At 40.4% G+C, this 18069-nt stretch overlaps 1 protein-coding gene across 3 annotated transcripts in view; it reads left to right on the plus strand.

The window, feature by feature from the left end:
* The window catches only part of ulk4 (unc-51 like kinase 4), a 92404-nt gene that overhangs the window by 58950 nt on the left and 15385 nt on the right, over nucleotides 1-18069 (plus strand). For all 3 annotated transcript variants that reach the window (XM_030749211.1, XM_030749209.1, XM_030749210.1), the window contains exons 30-33: nucleotides 4648-4696; nucleotides 6603-6708; nucleotides 13405-13571; nucleotides 15486-15587. In XM_030749211.1, the coding sequence (XP_030605071.1) occupies nucleotides 4648-4696; nucleotides 6603-6708; nucleotides 13405-13571; nucleotides 15486-15587 (424 nt within the window). The remainder of the gene's footprint in view (nucleotides 1-4647; nucleotides 4697-6602; nucleotides 6709-13404; nucleotides 13572-15485; nucleotides 15588-18069) is intronic.

Genomic DNA, 18069 nt, shown 5'->3' on the forward strand with positions numbered 1-18069 from the left:
TGCTAGTGAACTTATGCTGATAAATAGTACAAGTAAATATAGTTCACTAGTAATATAGTAAAAGTATTACAAAATACTCCTAGTATCCATTTGAATCCATTATTATGCTTCTCTGTATTTTTTTTTTTTGCAAGACCTCGAATAGGTAGCATCCAAGTGTTTTGCAGTCCTAGCAGGTTCAGATACAAATATACACAGGTGCATTTTAGGCACTCTGTAATGTTTTAATGCCAAGGCCATTCATTCTCCTTTCCGCACTGTGAATCCTTCACAGGCACACAAAGACACACACGCGCACGGATAAATGGGCACCGTCTTAAACACACACTAACACACTCTTCCTTATTATAAGCAGTAATTTATTTGCCTACTCCAGTACATAGATATACACAAATGATTATTTGCTTGTTGTAGCTGATGCACATTCACAGCTAACAGCAACAAAACCTTCACAACTCCAGCACTGCTGGTGATCTGCATTCAACAAGACCCTTTCAGCATGCTTAAAGCCAGTGCTGTGTACATTAGTAATCAGTTTAGTGGCAGGCATAAGGTACTGTATCAGCTGGGATGTGTAAAGACCTGACATGTTGTGCTGATATACCTTGGCACACTAGCTAGTCCCGAGAGGCTTTGCTTAAAAATGTGATGCACGCTCTTTAAATATACGACTCTTAAGACAAAATTATTGCTGGTGTTGAAGTAAGATTCACTGCTGCATAATGTGGAAGTAATTCACTATGCAGGAATTTTAAAAAAACATCTCTTTAAAAAAGCAGTCATCTGACACCTAAATAAAAAGGGGTAATGATGTGTTGCTGTTGCACAGGAAATTTGCTGATTCCTTGTCTAGCCATGAGATGACTCACCTGTGTGTGTGTGTGTGTGTGTGTGTGTGTGTGTGTGTGTGTGTGTGTGTGTGTGTGTGTGTGTGTGTGTGTGTGTGTGTACATGCATTTATTTGCACGCTGATGTATGTGTGTTTGATAGATGTGCTTTGACAGCAGCTGTCAGTAAGTCTTGATTCTCTGGTCATCTGTCTTCTCTTCTGAGCTGTTGACAGAGACAGAAAGTGTGGGTGAAAAGAGAGGAGGCTGAGAGAGTGAGGAAGGGAAGTGGATGAATGTGCAAAAGAAAGGATAGGAGTTGTGGAGAATTGTGGAGAGTGAGGTAATACTTGGGAGGAAAGAAAATGTTGACAAAGCTAGAAGGGTTGAGACTAAGAGAGAAGTGTTAATTGGTAAGAAAGCATAATTAGATGTGTGTCACCTTCTGGCTCAGAAAAGAATTGGAGGTAAAAGAAGGAGAAAACTAAAATGTGTGCAATTTTCCTCATGAAATGCACATTTCAGCTCAGGAACCTTATTTTGTAAAGTGTAGTTGTTACCTTCATGATACTGTCAGTATTTTTAGATTTAGTTGACTCTGTGTAAGGCATGCACTGTTTTAACTGTAGAAATGCAGTCATTAGCAATGTTGGTGGAGCACAAATTGAACATGGACATGTACTTGGTCAAGTGATGTAGCTCATTCAGAGTTTTATGCTTGATCTTTCATCTTTAATCAATAAGTATTCATTTACAACAATCATTAAGCCTCTGTTTTGTGGTTCTCTCATTTTTGTCCCAGCTTCTATCCACGTGTTATCTATTCCAGCAATAATAGCTCAACAAATCTCTAATCACTATTATCCCGGTCTCCTTCCATCTTTAACCATCCCATCCTCCCCTACTCGCAGAGTTGAAAGTTCGTCCTCACAGCCGAGTATGCCCCTACTTCTCTTATCAGTAATATTACCCCTTTTCGTCTCCATCCTTCTCTTCCTCCACCTCTCCTCGTCCCCCTCTTTCCTCGACACAAGTAGAGTGACGTGAACTTTTCAAATTGGTGTCAGCACTCTTTCCTCTACATGTTTTCTCTCTCACTCTTTTCCTTTGACATTATTAACAACATTTTACATTTTTTTCTCTGCCTCCCTCGCTCTCATTCTCTCACCATCTCTAATTTATTAACATTAGTCCACATTTTTCTTTTTCTCTGTGCCCTCTCTCCACAACTTTCCCTCCATCACTGCGGTTATACAATCAGAAATTAAATTGCCTGGGTCTTGGTTAGATAAGTGTGGCTATGAAGCCAGCCGAGCGGTAATTAGATGGTAAATTGGGGACATTAACGTTGGGAAGGCAGCCTGCTGTCTCTCTCTGCATTATCACAGTCCAGACACACCTTCAAACAACTACATTTACTATGACCTTTAGCCAGAGACCCTCATGCTGTGTGGTTACATGTGTGTTTGCACATGGATTTTCAGTGTCCTTACATGCATACAGGCATCCTTTCAGCATGCCTGGATGCCACACGTGTTGATGCGGTCTTTTCACGCATGCCCCTTAACCAAGTAAGAGGCAGGATTAAGATTTCATAAATTAAACAAATCATGTTTCCTGCCTGTTCTTTCCTTTTTACTATGGGCTTGTCATAGACTCAGAGTGTAAAGCCATAATATCAAATTGCGGTAGTTAATTGGACACCTACATCTTTCTGTTCTAAAGTAAATTGGAATCATTAACTGTTAACACAAAAGTGGCCATTTTCTCAGGCTAAAAGGCTGTAATTGCATGTAACAGCCTGCTCTTGTGGTCTAACACTCCAGTATAAATAAATGTTTGAAAAATGTTTAAAATATTTTTTTAGCTTATTATAAAAAGGCGTCATTTTTCTCTCTAGGCAAGTGTTAATGCATTATGATATAATCTAATTTGTCAGTGCTGTTAATTATAAACTCCTGACTTTAGCTGTATTTATCATCGATTTGTGTGGAAAATGATTTCATTTTCAATTTTTTAGCTTTGCAGAGTGTTGTAGCTGACAACAGGTATATAAACTCATATAAAACTAAAGTAGGGCAAAGGGTTAATCAATTGATATTGTGGCATTTATTGCATTACCTCTAATAAAACAGCTGTTGAGTGCATATGTGATATGCTGCTGATGCAGTGAGAGTTGAATCATCTGTGTTTTCCTATTATAGTTTGTCTATTGAACCCTGGTTTGTTCACTGTCTGGTGCTGGGTCCTGTGTCTTGATGAATGGCTGGTAGTTTAAAGGTGGTCCAGTTTATCATGTTGTGCTGGCCTGGCCTGTCCTCTCATCTCTCAGCCTGTCACCTCTCTAATGGGAGGCCATCCATCACATCTACAAGCAAACAATCAAACCCAAACAATCACAAACCCACATGCAGACACACACTTTAACACATTTATGAAAGGTTTAATGGTACATTAAAATACATCATCATGACAGAAAAAGAGAACCCACAACAGTAATTCATTACTGTCTACAACGTCATATTTCTACAAGTGTCCTGCACCTGTAGTCAGTCAGTTAGTGCATGGAGATTGAGTGACTGTGCAACTAAAAATAAAGGTACATCCTGCTTATATTTTAGTGGTGCTGATGGCAGCATCCGTCAGAATATCTCAGCTTACCAAAGTATGCAGAAATCTAACAATGAAACCGTGAAAGGATCTAATATTATCAACTAAAACCACGAAGTTAAAAATAATAGGTACATGATGCCGGTGTAGAGATTATGTTATCAACACAGGTTGGAGGACTTCAGCATCAAGTGGAACAGGGACACTGACAGAACACAGTATATATGGAAAATTTACCTGTCAAAGAAAGTGGTTAAAAAAAAAAGACATTTGAAAAGCTTTGAGGGCAGCCTGAGATGGGTATTTGGGATTTTTAGCTAATCAGATGCATTTCTTACTTCGATATCTGACTATTATTAAATTAAGCCTCGTAGTTAATGGTCCGTTGTTTTCAGGTTCTTGGAGTATTGCATGACTGAAATGTTGTCATGTTTGTAATGAAGTGGAACACTTTGTTTGCTGATTAAAAAAAAAAAGAACTCTTTTAATACTGTCAAATCAGCTTGTTTAAGAGAGAGCCTATAAATCACAGTTAGAACAAGGACAGGTTTTTAAATCAGTAGACAGGCTTTGTTACCTTCAGCATATTAACACCTGTCTGCTTTTTTGCTAGCTTTATTCACATTACTGCTTGAGTGCTTTCTTGCTATACGTGTGCATAAATGTAGACACTCCACCCACTCAGAAACTGATTGTGGTTTAAAGAACCTTAATCAATAAATAGACAGAGTGTCTTTCTCTCTTCTACTCTCTCTCTTACCTCCTTTCCCCCAAGTTGTTTAGTGTAGATTTATCCACATTACTGCTTCCTTTTTATATTTTCCACTTCCCCTTTCATTCATTTGCTCCTCCACCTGTCTCTGTCCAAATCTCACGCCCTCTTCTCTAATCTGCCCTCTTTTTTTTCCTCTTTGCAAAATGTAATCTTTTCTTTCCTTGTCTTGTTTTTAACTCTTCCCTCTCATCTCTCACCTCCTTTTACTTCATCTGCTCACATCACTTCTCTTTTTCTTTTCCCAATTCCACTAGTACTAGACAGAAGTCATTGTAGCAGAACTCCAACCTTAATGAAGATGAAATAGCCAATTTTATCTGCATGTGCATGTGTGTGCAAATAGCATGCGTGAACAGCACGTTGAAAACCATAAATTAATTCTTCGCCCTTATTTTTCAACTGCTATCTAAAGTGTATTTTCTCTCTCCTTTTCAGGTGGATCAAACATAGCAGGATCCTGCCAATGGTCTTTCAACTAATTAGGGTAAGAAAGCAAACATATTTCATCACTGAGTTTTCATTGAGCCAGTCTGCAAATCACTTGACCATTCAAACTGGTCAGTAAGTTAAATGTAGTTTTACAATAAACACATCAAAACCAGTTATCAGAGTTTGTAATATTTTGTAGCATTTGTGTTCTTTTGTTCTTTTGTTGCAGCTAAGTTTATATTCTGTATGTTATGTGTGTTTCCTGCTTTTTGTTCTCTCCCTCCATCCAACCCTCGTGTTTATGCAAATTAGTCTGAGTTGTGTTGACCTATTAGACGGCTGGTGTAATTGACTGGCAGGTCAGCAGCAGAGAGGAGGAACGGGTAATAGAGTGAGAATATGAACTCTTCTATTAAAACCGCGTACAAGGGCTCGCACGCAAACACGTTGCACTCGTCTGTTATCAGTGAGGCATAACAGTGTTTCCAGCAAACTACTTCACCTGACCCTTTTTTGCGTACGAACAGCCTAATGCACCCACCAACACAGTACAAACCAAACCAGCTCTAATTTATTCTTTACACCAACACATGCACTTCCACACACTCACTTAATAATCAGTGTTCTGCATGGCTGCCTGTCCAGCCCCGGCTAGCTGATACAGAATTTTAAACACTGTTGTCCAACAGCCTGATTAACTCGTCTCCTGATTGTTTACTCCTGCCTGAACCAGTCGTGTCTGGATCCATTAGTGCCGTCTATATTGCTCACATTTGGATTGATTTATACTCCCTGAAACTCTCTGATGTAGATTGATTACACCTGTCGTTGGTGATCACACTTGTCATGGAGAAACTCACCTAATTGTATTTGTCTAAATGATGTAGTAGTTCTGCTCCAGACATGAAAGGACCACAGGATGCTGGCTAGACCAGGGTTCTGAACTGGGTGTTAGCCGTGCCTGAGGTGGCAGACTGATCAGAGTGAATTGCTTGCAGTAAACACTTTAACAAACACTTACGCAAGTTGGATGTTTATCGCTTTAGGTGTAGGGTCCAAGTTAAGCTTTGGTTTGCCATTCCTGGTCATTGCCAGCTTTACACTTTTGTTTACAATGTACATTATACAACACAGCATTTTAGAAGCTTATTAGTCTTTAAAGATCAAAATAGATTAGCTTTGTCATTTGTGGTTACTGCCAGGCAGTTTGTCCTGAGCTCAAACTGATGTCATTGTCTTCAGCCGCAGGCAACTGCACATGATGAGTACCAGCCTGGCTTATCACCACGTACACAGATCACACTGATGTGCACCAACCCTGGAGGCAGAGCTGATGTATCTCAGAGAGGATCAAATAGTGAAGTGGGGGGGCAGAAGGGCAAAGGAGAAGTGAATTACTGTAGGAGGGAGGAGAAAATATTTTGTAAAGAGGAGAAAGATGGAGTAGAACGAATAAATAGGATGGATAAGACGAAGGTGAAGATTATGGGCTCCTTTTTTTAAAAAAAAAATATAAGTGAAGGAAGGATGCTTTTAACAATCCATTACTTAATTAAATAATTAATTGTGTTCTCAGTACAGTATTTACATTTTAAATAACAAAATGATGACAAACCATCCATGCTGTACACATACTATTTTTTCCTGGTTGACAGATTTCTGTGTTTTGTGGCCCATTACACACCAGAGACAACAGTCTCAAATGCATGGCAGTATGTAGGATATATAACATGTTAGTGGCTTTTGTGGCCCATGTACAAAGTGATGATTTTCTTTTCTTTTAGTCACATAAGCTGTGGAAGCTCACGACCTTGATACTTCTCTCATTATCTGTCTAAAATCATTTTATTTAGTGTAAGGTTAGATATTAGCCATTTAGCTTTTGGATAATTGTAGGATGCAAAATGTTCTGAGCTAACCTGTAACTCAGTTATCCTGTGTCTGTCTCTTGCTTTTCCTAGGCCAGCAGAAGTAATGTTACCAATGGGATAGTCCAAAATGCAGTTGTTTTGCTCTGCAATCTTAGTGGAGGCGCAATCCAGGATCAGCAACCACTGTATCAGCAAGGTACAATATGTGTGAATTCCTCATGGAGAGGATGGTCCAGATTTTCTCTGCTTTAAAAATTCTTCGATTCTTCTCTTTTTTTCCTTGTATTGTGCTGCTGTAACACAGGTGTTATTATTAGTGAGCCCTAGAGGACACTTAGTCATTGGCCTGACTGCACTACTGTGCAGTATATTGGTAAAAGGTATCTATTCTGCTCACATTAGTTATTGTTATGTTACTTGTTGACATCCCTGATACCCAACCCCACTGCAGTGTAGTGCGTATTCAGGTCAGCAACCTTGGTTGTGTGTGCCTGAGGCAGAGGCCATGCTTTTTGTCTTTCAGCTACTGTGAATAATCAGAGATTTTCCTGTCAATTGCAAGTGATTCCAGGGGATCCGTAGGGGGAAGTCAAATTTATGTTTTTTGTCCTCTTGGTGTGAGGACATTTTTCAGAAGTCTAGTTTAGGCTTATTTCAGCCATGATGAGTTAGTGGGGGATTAGGACTTTAATTAGGAGGGAAGAATAGTAAGGCACGAAGCTTCGGCATACTGTGGATGCACCCCAAAAATAACACAGGAGAAGAAAGACAATAAATGAAATATTTCACATGAATAATTTTCAAACATTGCTTGCTCCGTGTGTGTGTGTGTGTGTGTGTGTGTGTGTGTGTGTGTGTGTGTGTGTGTGTGTGTGTGTGTGTGTGTGTGTGTGTGTGTGTGTGTGTGTGTTGAATGTTTCAGGACCCACAGTTCTACAGTGTAATCGCATCATCAATGAAAAATCAACATAATAACACTTGTTTTCTCAAATTTCTATTTAAAGACTTTGTTCATCCATCCATCTTTATATACACTTATATACTAACAACCCTTCCTCTCCCTCTATTTCCATTGGGTCAGCAGTGCAGCAGTCTAGTAGTCAGCATCATTATCATCCAATCAGCGTTTCTCTCAACAAGAAACTGTCAACCCAGCACTAATACTGGCCCAGCAATTAACGCTATCTCCACTCCTCTCCTCTTGTTCTCTTCCCTCCTCTCCTACTCTCCTTGTGCCTCTCCTTTTTTGTCTCGTGCTATCAGCCACTTTTCCAATCTACTCAGCTCTCATCTTGCCCCCTCATCTTCTTTCCTTCCTTGCCTCTTTTCCCAAATTTACCCTCTTCTCTATTTTGGGCTCTTACTCCGTCTTCTCGTCTTTCACCCTTGTTTTCGTTGTGGTTCCCTCCAGATGAGTGTGGTGATGGCAAAAATGAAGGAGAAGGGAGAGAAGGAAAGAAGAGGAAAAGTGAGGAAGCGTGTATAATTGGGTTTTTAAGGTGTGACAGAGAGAGGAGGGGAATGGTGGTGTTCGTGTCTGTGTGTTTGAGTCTCTGTGTGTGTTGGGAGCCAGTGAAATAGACAGTGAAGAAGAGCAAAATAGGGAGGTGGATTTTTTTTGTGCCTGTGTGACTGTATTTGTGCTTATGCTTCTGTGTTTCTGTGAGAAGAGGGTGTGTGTGTGTGTGTGTGTGTGTGTGTGTGTGTGTGTGTGTGTGTGTGTGTGTGTGTGTGTGTGTGTGGCAGTGGATGCAGGAGAACCTAGTATTTGTGTGTGTAAGAGAGAAAGAGAGTTAGGAGAGATGAGGTTTATAATTGGGCAGATTTGCCTCCGACTGAGATAATACCCCCTGGGGAATGAAGACAGAGGAAGCAAAGAGAGAGAGAAAAACAGAGATAGAGAGGAACAACAGAACAACAGAAAGAAAAAGAAGATGGTACAAAAGCATGAGAGAGAAGAGGGATGGAAAAGATAGAGCCAGAAAAGCAAGATAGGAGGTAAAGAGGGTAGCATGAAGGTGAGAGAGGGAAGAATGGGGATACACAGAGAGCGAGAATGTGGTGAATTTGGGTTGGAGACAGCGAGGGATAACACGCTAGAGGAGAAAACTGTAGGTTAAAATGAGTGACAGTTTGATAGCGGGAGAGAGTTTGAGACGCAAGAGGGAAGAAGAACTTGATGCTTTGGTGTGAGATTTGTAACCAGAGTAGATATTTTAGGTGATAATGGAATGCTCGGTTTTAATTTGAAAACACGCAACAGACGAATGGAGAAAGTTTAGCTTGTAATCTGATCATACAAGGATATAAAGCCTGGGGCTTCTCTACTGAGAATAAATTTGAGACCCATTTTGTGGGCATGCTGACATGCAGGCTGTGTTATTTAATAAGGGAATGGTCACATCTAGAGCATGTAGAGCTCAGAAATTTAGCCCCAACAGCTCAGAAATGTTTACACCCTGAGCAAACCCTGAATTTGGTCCAGGGCTGAGTGTCAGTTAAAGTGTGTTTATCCTTTTAAGGGGCTCTCTTCTCAGGGGCACTGTTTGCCTTCAGAGTGCTTGACAGTCTCTGTGGTCCCTCTCTAGGTTTAATCCATCACATTTCATTTTTCATTATTTCTCTTGACCCTTGTAAGAAACTCTGAGATATTTTAGGTGATCTCTTCCGCTCCGATGTTATCTAGCATCCATCATTTTGCATTTATAAATTGCCATTTCAAATTGGTTTCTGTGTAATTCCCCAAATGGTCTCTAAATAAATTCTATAATTATTCTTGCGCACCGTGTCCATATGCATCCAATAATAATAGCCCTAAGGAAATTTATACCATAAAAATCTGTCTTCAGTATTAAAGTGTGTAGAGTTTACTATTTCATAGTTTCATCCATCTATCCATTCTCTTCCACTTATCCTGTTCAGGGGGGGTCGGGGGTGGCTGGAGCCTATCCCAGCTGCTATAGAGCGAGAGGCAGGGCGCACCCTGTACAGGTTGCCATCCTGTTTCAGGGCCAACACAGAGAGACAGACAACATTTCACACTCACATTCACACCTGTGGGCAATTTAGAGTGACCAGTTAACCTAACTGCATGTTTTTGGACTGTGGGAGGAAACCCACACAGACATGGGGAGAACATGCAAACTCCACACAGAGAGGCCCGGGCCAAGGTGGAATCGAACCCAGACCTTGTAGATGTCATTGTAGCTGTGAGGCAGCAGTGCTAACCACCACGCAACTGTGCTGCCGTCAGATAAGCTGGCTGTTGGCCTCCGAAGTTCTAAAAGCAGATTTTTCAGTTTATGTTATGGATTTAGACAATAGAACCAGTAACTAAAAAATAGTGACTTAAACAGCACATTGTTACCTACATGTTAGTTCCCTAAACTCAGTCATTATGGGAAATATGGAAGATTTAGAGGCATAAAACTTTTGTTGTCCAAGGGTATGTTATCATAGGAAAGCCACATGAAGTCACAGTACAAAGAATTGAAATTAGCTAAAACATTATCTATTAATTATACATAAAACTTTGCTCTAAGCCTTCCAAATTTCACAGTGGTTTATAATTAGAAAATACTGCAAAGCATTGTACCTTATCTTCTTTTAACTAAAGTCAAAAACAATAAAATCAGACAGTGATTTTTGCACAAAAAATATTCACCTGGACTTAAACTGAACAAGTAACATTTGCACATATTTGACATTTTAGATTCAGCATTAACTTCCTGGCTCAGTTCTTTCAGTTTACACTTCTTTGCATCCCCATCTTGATGTAATAATCCATCCATCCATTCTCTTCCACTTATCCTATTCAGGGTCACAGGTTGGGGGCTGGCACCTATCCCAGCTGTTATAGGGCGAGAGGCAGGGGACACCCTGTACAGGTTGCCAGCCTGTTGCAGGGGTACAGACAACCATTCACACTCACACCTATGGGCAATTTAGAATCACCAATCACCCTAACCCCAGTAACTGCATGTCTTTGGATTGAGGGAGGAAACCAGAGTACCCGGAGAAAACCCACGCAAACATGCAAAATCCACACAGAAAGGCCCGAGCCAAGGTGGATTCGAACCCAGCCCTTCTAGCTGTGCTGCCCCTTGTGTGTGGTACACTATACTAATATACACCCCATTCTATGAATAGAAAAGCATTATCTGCTAGCATTACTCTTTAAGTTATTAGTTCATTAGAGCACTTTGTTTTATATGAATTTTGACACATGAGCATGACTTAGATTTAGGGTGAAAACAACAAAGGGGAGAAGGGGAAGCCAGATGTAGGACTCAGGATGATTGAGGATGGGAGCTGAACAGACTTGAAGAAAGGCCAGGCGGCGGTGGTGGAAACAAGGCTGGTTGGATGGACAAGAAGCAGCAGGCAGTAGCAGCTGTGCTGAGTGGGGGTGAGGGCTTGTGTTTTAAGGGTTAGGGTTAAATATGTAAAATATTGCATCCCATGTTTCTTACTAAAGACCTCTTCTTGACCTTGATGTAAAATGTCATAAGACCCTCAGGAAAGAAGAAGGAATTCACAAAGACTCAAGAAACCATAACCATTCATGAAGACTTAAATTAAGCTTTATAAATATGCAGTAATGGCAGATGCAGCCCATTAGACTTGTACAATAAGGAGAAAGTTTTGGACCATTCCTCCTAGAAAACAGTTTCAATGAACAGCTCTTTTCTCATCATGCCACAGCATCTCACTTGTTAAGGTCAGCACTCTGACTTGGCCATCCCAAAACATGAATTTTATTCTCTTTCATCCAGTCTGTTGTTTATTTACTGGTGTGATTTGGGTCAGTGTCTTCTTGGAACACCCAGGCTCTCCTAAACTTCAGGTCATGAACTGCTGGCCCGTATTGTTGCTTTTTAAAAGTTCTAGATACATTTTTGAATTAATCAGTCCCTTCTTCAGGCCCTGAGGCCAAACATAACAATGTGCATTTTTGCCAAAAAGTTCCAATTTTGTCTCATCTGTCCACAAAACATTTGTCCCACAAGTGTTGTGGAACATCTAGGAGGTATTTTGCAAACTGGAAATGTGCTGCTTTATAATTTATTTATTTTTTGTACACCCTTCATGACCTTCCATTTAGATTGTCCCTATTCAGTGTTTGTCATGGACACACAAAAAAAGATTTAGCAAGTTGTAAAACTTTCTGCAGGTGTTTTGCTGATACTCTTAAGTCTTCTTTCACCTCTTAAAAGTTATATGTTGTTCTCTTGGTGTGATCTTTGCACGAGGTCCATTTTCTCAGTTTGCAGCTTGTTTCGGTGTCAGCTGACGAACACCCAGGTTTTTACAAATACAAATGTAGCTTTTCCAGCTTTGCCCATCCTTATAAAATTTCTATTAATTATTCTAATTAACTAGTGGTTCACAGAAGCCAGTCTTTTTAAGAAGAGCAGACATGGTAGTCATGAGAAGAGCAGCCAAATATACACAAAAACTATCTAGAAGAGCACTTGGGTCTAAGTGGGACTGTGTTGTCAAGTTGTATTAACAGGACAAGTCTTTTTTGATTGAACAGTCAAAAATAGAGCAACTTGTCTAATTAATTATGAGACTGTTTGACAGTGTAACGGTACATCTCGCTGACAGCAGGCAAGCTTAATGGCTTTCTAGTGTCTGCAGTGTTGCACTTTCACTCTCAAAAATAAACACACACGACATCTACATTCTAAATAAAGATCTGTTGGAATAGGAAAACAAAACTGGGTGTATTTTCCCTAGTGAAGACTATGATTTAATAGGGTTATATAAATAACTTTTTTGTGCACAGAAATGGAAATGAAGTACAAATTTGGGCTTATTGATTGCTTAGCTATTGTTATATTTATATGCAGTGCATGTGTCATGTCCACATAGTCCAGGCAGAATCCAGTCTTCACCTACAGAGATGCCTACAGAGTCTGACTAGACCTCCAGATTCTTTCAGTATCTAGTTACACAGATCAAGTTGCAAAATGCAGAGTAACCTCTGCCATTTTAAATTTAATGGCAAAAAAAACATGGGTTTGCACTTTAGTAGGTCCTGTTCATAGCTTTGCAAGAGTTAATCTCACGTTGTACATTGGACAGTTATGTAGGGAGGGACTGAGTGAGGTGAGAGAACAGAGAAACAGATAAGAAAGAGAAGAATGTGTTTTTAGATGAGTGTATAGTGAGTTGTCTTTTATTTGATTCTGCTTCTGTTACCCTTACTGGACTTTGTTACGTATGTACTTTCTCATAGAGGGAATGTAACCCTGCAGAGGTTAATGTTACATTCAGATAGTTTGCTTAGATGGGCAGATTGGTAATAATCAAATGCTAATTGAATTTATATGAAAAGCATTTCTCATCTTTCATATAAGCAGTCGAACTGCTCTGTAGTCGAACCAGAGTCTGAAGTTACGGATATTTGTGGGTGTATTCTATGCATACGTGTTTTGGTTCATATGAATTAATACACGTTCTTGTGAGCATGTTCCATTTGTTTTTCTAATGGGTTGCATTTTTGTTAATATGATAATATTAAATTGGGGTCCTGCTAGGGGACTCTGGGGGAAAAAATTCTTTATGGACCCCTCTTATGTTCATTTATTTGTCTCTTTGTTTACCAACATGTATCATGTGAGCACAGGGCCCCTCAAAAAGACAAACAGGTAATATATGAAATATTGTGACATAGTAGCTGGTATATGTAATAAACTGGTTGAAGATCATTGGCAATTAATTCAAGTAGTAAATTCATCCTTGATTAGGGTCTCTCATAGAGTTCCCAGAATGCACTGGACATATTCAAAGCTCTGCAAATGTACAAGCAGGTTTCCCAGGAAAACTTTGAAAAACAAACTTCATAGCTCAGATACAATCTTCTCCCCTTTTCTCAACTACACAGGGCTTATAGAGATGTTGGTGAGTAGCCTCTCAGAAGCTGCACTTGCTCATCTAGATGGAGAAGGTCATACTGACAGGAAGGTCAGCCACCTTGTGTTACAAGCTCTGTTGGAACTGCTTCACAACATCCTCAAGCAAACATCAGTTGTTGTCCGCTCTGCTCTGCAGGTATGAACAGTCAGACACAGCTAATGAAGACAAACTTTACCCACGTAACATGCAATGATTGGGTTAATGTTCTCATGCATCTCCTGAGCACATTCAGCACCGCTATTGATTTTAGAAGGCTCATAGCTGAGTGCTGACCTCTGTGATTTCACCATGGTCCTCAAACATGCACAACTTCTGTGTCAAACTGAGCCCACTTTTGCCTGGAGGATCATCACTAGTAATGAGAGCTGGGTCTCCATCTACGACCCAGCAGTTTTCAGTTGGAGAGTCACACCGGAGGATATCACAAGTGCAATAGGAAATAACAGGAGTTTCAAATGAAATAGCAGCCAAACTAGAAACCGTGTGGACATGCCAGAGAAAGCGATCATGAAAGGGAAATCATCCAAATTTAAATCAAGTGTGTGGTTTTTTTGTTTTTGTTTTTGTTTTTTTTCATGGGCCCATTCCAAGAAAGAAAGTTAAAAACACAAAATGCTAAGCCAGACAGACATAACTTCATTATCACACGCTTCCAAATAGCTCAATTTTTCTCGCAAAGACACCCTTAAAGAGCCACAGGGGTTATTAAAAAGACATTTAAGTTATTGTAATTTGCTACTTTTTTGGCTTCACTCTGTTAAAATTGTCATTTTAGGCTCATGTATTTCCTACACAGATTCACCACTTTTTGCCAACTTCATCTCTGGTGAGTGCAGATTCACCAACAGAATCACAAAGTCTGCTTCCTCCAAATATTGCCCTTGTATCAGGTCCCTGAAGGCATGTGTCTGTATGTGTTTATGAGTGTGTGTGCCCCTTGATGTATACAGTGGAAGCTAGCAGGTTTAAGCAACTGCAATATTGAAGTTGTGGACTCAGGAGAAAGAGGATGAAGTCCTGAATCCCTGGGACACACACACACACACACTCACACACACAAGGATACACAGAGGGGCCTGTCTGGCTATGTCCCTGCGGCCTCATTATCACCGCTGGCTTTGTCCTCAGCTTGCCTCACTACATACACATGCACGCACACACACTCAGATAGGCGCTCACACATCAGCCCCCATCTCCCCATAGTGTGCACCCCAGCCCAGCACATACATATTAATGTCCGGACAGGGGGTGGGGGGGACTAAAGTGAAGGCAGGGTAAAAGACTGGGTGAAAGAGAGAGGACAGAAAAAGGAGAAGGATGGATGAAGAGATAGGAGAGAGGGAGAGATGGAAAAGGCAGCAAGCAGAATGTGCAGCGGAAATCAATTCTGCGAGAAATGCAAAGCTCATTAAAAAGAAAACTTCAGCCCAAACCAAATTCATTTGGGTAATAAGGTCTGATAAGGAGAGAGGACGTGACTAGACCGCTTTTCTCAAACTATTACTCAGTTGGTCAAGAGGGAGCATGTCAGAGATTATATACAGTACACTACAGAAGAAAAAAAGGGAGAGTATAGCAGAGATGGAGCGACTTTGGGGGAGAGACAAAATATGTGCTGTTATTAATCACATTAGTCCACTACTAATTGGCCTGAAGTTCCACTACAGGCACAAAGTGAACTAAAATAAGCCAAAATAACTCAGAGAGGTGCTGATGATGAGGGGCAAAAAAAAAAATCAAAGAGGCCTTGAAAAAATTGAAGGCTTAATGAGATGCAAAAATAACTGTGACAAAAAAAAATTGTTCAGCCTATGTTATCCTGAGCACTTGTGTTAAAGAAGGTTTGAATAGCACAGTACATAGAGAAAAACAATTCCCTGACTTCATCTATCAGGGTGTCTTTCTGTGTATGTCTCAGCTTGTCAGAATAAGTCTTGGCAGGTCTCTGGATCCATCGTTATTGACTGTCAAATCTCTATAAATGATTTAATGTGTGTGTGTGTGTGTGTGCGTGCGTGCGTGCGTGTGTGTCTTTGCATGCATGTGTAGAGCCAGAGGCTATCTTGTCCAGCAGCAGAGACGGAGGCAGCAGAGAAGCTGCTTCTAGCCAACAGACCCCTGAGCCAACTCAGCACACACCTCATTCACATGGTGAGATCAACACTCACAGACCCTGTGCATGTCTGCGCATGTAAATGTGTTGTATGCATATATATATATTTTTTATGGTTGTTTCCGCTTGTATGTTTATGCACTTATAAATATATGCCAGATACAGTGACACAAATTGTGTTTGTATATGTATATGTCTAAAATTAGCACAAAAAGTAAGGAAATTTGTGTTAGATTTTGGTTGTTGTTGTTGCTTCTTGGTAATAAATGTTATTTATTACCTGTTTATTTCTCCTTAAATGGTGCCACATTTCTAAGGAAAATACATTTGTGGGTTGAGCAGCAGAGTTGAGTATGTGGGTTACACCCATAAAAAACTTGCCAGATCTTCTCTGCCAATGCCAAACAGCTCATTCTGCTATTGACTCTTGTTTGGTGTTGTTTATTGGACTGGATGATTGAAGTCTGAAGAAATAATATTGGCAATTTAACAATTTATTAATTTTACAAACAGAGGCCTCAGCAGCATGTGGGAGAAGCACACACAGCCACAACAGCCTGGCACCTCCTCCTCATGCTGGTCACCAGCTTGGTCACACACTGCTGTGGGATGGCATCCTATTCTTCAACCAGCATTTGTCACAAGTCAGCCAGTGCGGTTGTGTTGGTCACTTTGGCATGAACAGCATGCCCAAGCTGATCCCACAAGTGTTCAGTGGGGTTGAGGACAAGACTGCAGGCAGGCCGTTCTATCCTCTCCACTCCCAAATTCTGGAGGTAGTCTCTGATAAAACTCGCTCTGTGAGGGCGAGTGTTGTCATCTTGGAGGATGAAGTTTGGTCCCAGACTGTGGAAATATGGGGTTGCTGCTGTTTGCAGAATCTTATCTCCATATCTCTCTGCATTGAGATTGCCTCCAATGATGACAACCCTGATTTCTCAGCACTTGGGGTACCAGAAGCTCAAAGCAAGAGTCAATAGCAAAATAAGCTGTTCGGCATTGGCAGAGAAGATTTGGCTTTTTCAAGTTTTTCATGGGTGTAATCCATATACTCAGCTCTGCTGCTCAACCCATAAATGCATTTTCCTTAAAAATGTGGCTCCATTTAAGGAGAAATAATCAGGCTTTCCAGCAGTATAAGATTTATTGCTAAGAAGCACTGTTACAACAAAGCAATGATCAACTAAACACAAATTTCCTTATTCTTTTTGTGCTGTTATATGTTAGATACGGTGACACAAATTGTGTTTGTATAGATAATACATGTATGTGTCTCTAAGTGAGCAAAGGAGAGGCTGAGATACAAAAAATTATCCTGCTATTAAAGGAAATACTAGTTGACACATGATATAAGTTACTAGTTAGTTTGAAGGTTACACCATATGCAGCAGTTTTCACCCCACGCCTGTGATTATGTCACAGATTGGTTTGAAAAAGCTTTTTTTTTAAATGCACTATGTTGTACTGAGCTGATGGTCAGGTGGAGGAGGCTAAAATGCCCTCAGCAGCTCCCTGCTTGTGTCAGGGTCAACCAGACCTGTGCTGTAATTCCTCTTTCCACTACTGTCCTGTCTGAATTAGATAAAAGTGCCACCACCCCCCCACCCCACCCCACCCCACCCCACCCCACAAAAAAGGGGATGATTCTTTACTATTACACTAATTTCTCCAGATGAATCCATTAAAATCAATAAAACAATCAGCTGCATCTGCAGCTTGACTAAATATGGCAGTTGTTAAAATCTAGTGAGTTCTCTCACTGTACTGCAAAAAACCAACACAACTGATCAGTTTTTAGTTTTTAAAAAAAAGTCTTTATTAATTAGCTTTATTCCACAGAGGTATGTATACAATATCTCTGTTATGGTAGAAGTTAACTGGTCAGTCCCAAATTATTTACTCTATCAAACTAGAAAAACCGTATGCTTCGTGAATATTGTATGTCTATTCAAAACAGATGATTATCCAAGTTTACTGAAGTAATTAGTCTACAGTTATTACAGTTATTAATCCCAGAGATGTGCAGTGTCTGCTAACACAGAACCTGATGCAGTCTGAAAAACGGGAAGATAAGCACGGCAACAATGTTGGCCTTTTTGCAAAGAAAATGTGAAAATGTTATCTCAGCAACCAGTCAGACATCATACCTCCTGACACTGCACACACGACTGCCAAATAAATATGTGATTAACGATATGCTGTTTTGCGATGAGATCACACCAGCTGGGATGCTCATCAGCATGTTGATGTTTTTGCCCATGAGTATTTAGTAGTCATTAGTACATTATCATATGAGTAGTCTGTGCTCAGGCAAAAAAGAGAGGGTGCTGTGAGGCAGCATGCTCCTGGGAAGTCTGTGTCGTAGAAGAGATGAGAAAGAGGAGGAGACTGTGGGGGATAAAAAAAGAAGCCTTCAGGGAAGGAGACGAAGGTTTTTACCTATACTTGACACACTGAGCGTTACGTGGAAAAGTAGGCAGAGCGAGCAGCTGACACACCCCTAGCCTTTGCACAGCTTCT

This window comes from Archocentrus centrarchus, chromosome 16 (genome assembly GCF_007364275.1).
Source record: "Archocentrus centrarchus isolate MPI-CPG fArcCen1 chromosome 16, fArcCen1, whole genome shotgun sequence".
In the NCBI taxonomy this organism is placed as follows: domain Eukaryota; kingdom Metazoa; phylum Chordata; class Actinopteri; order Cichliformes; family Cichlidae; genus Archocentrus; species Archocentrus centrarchus.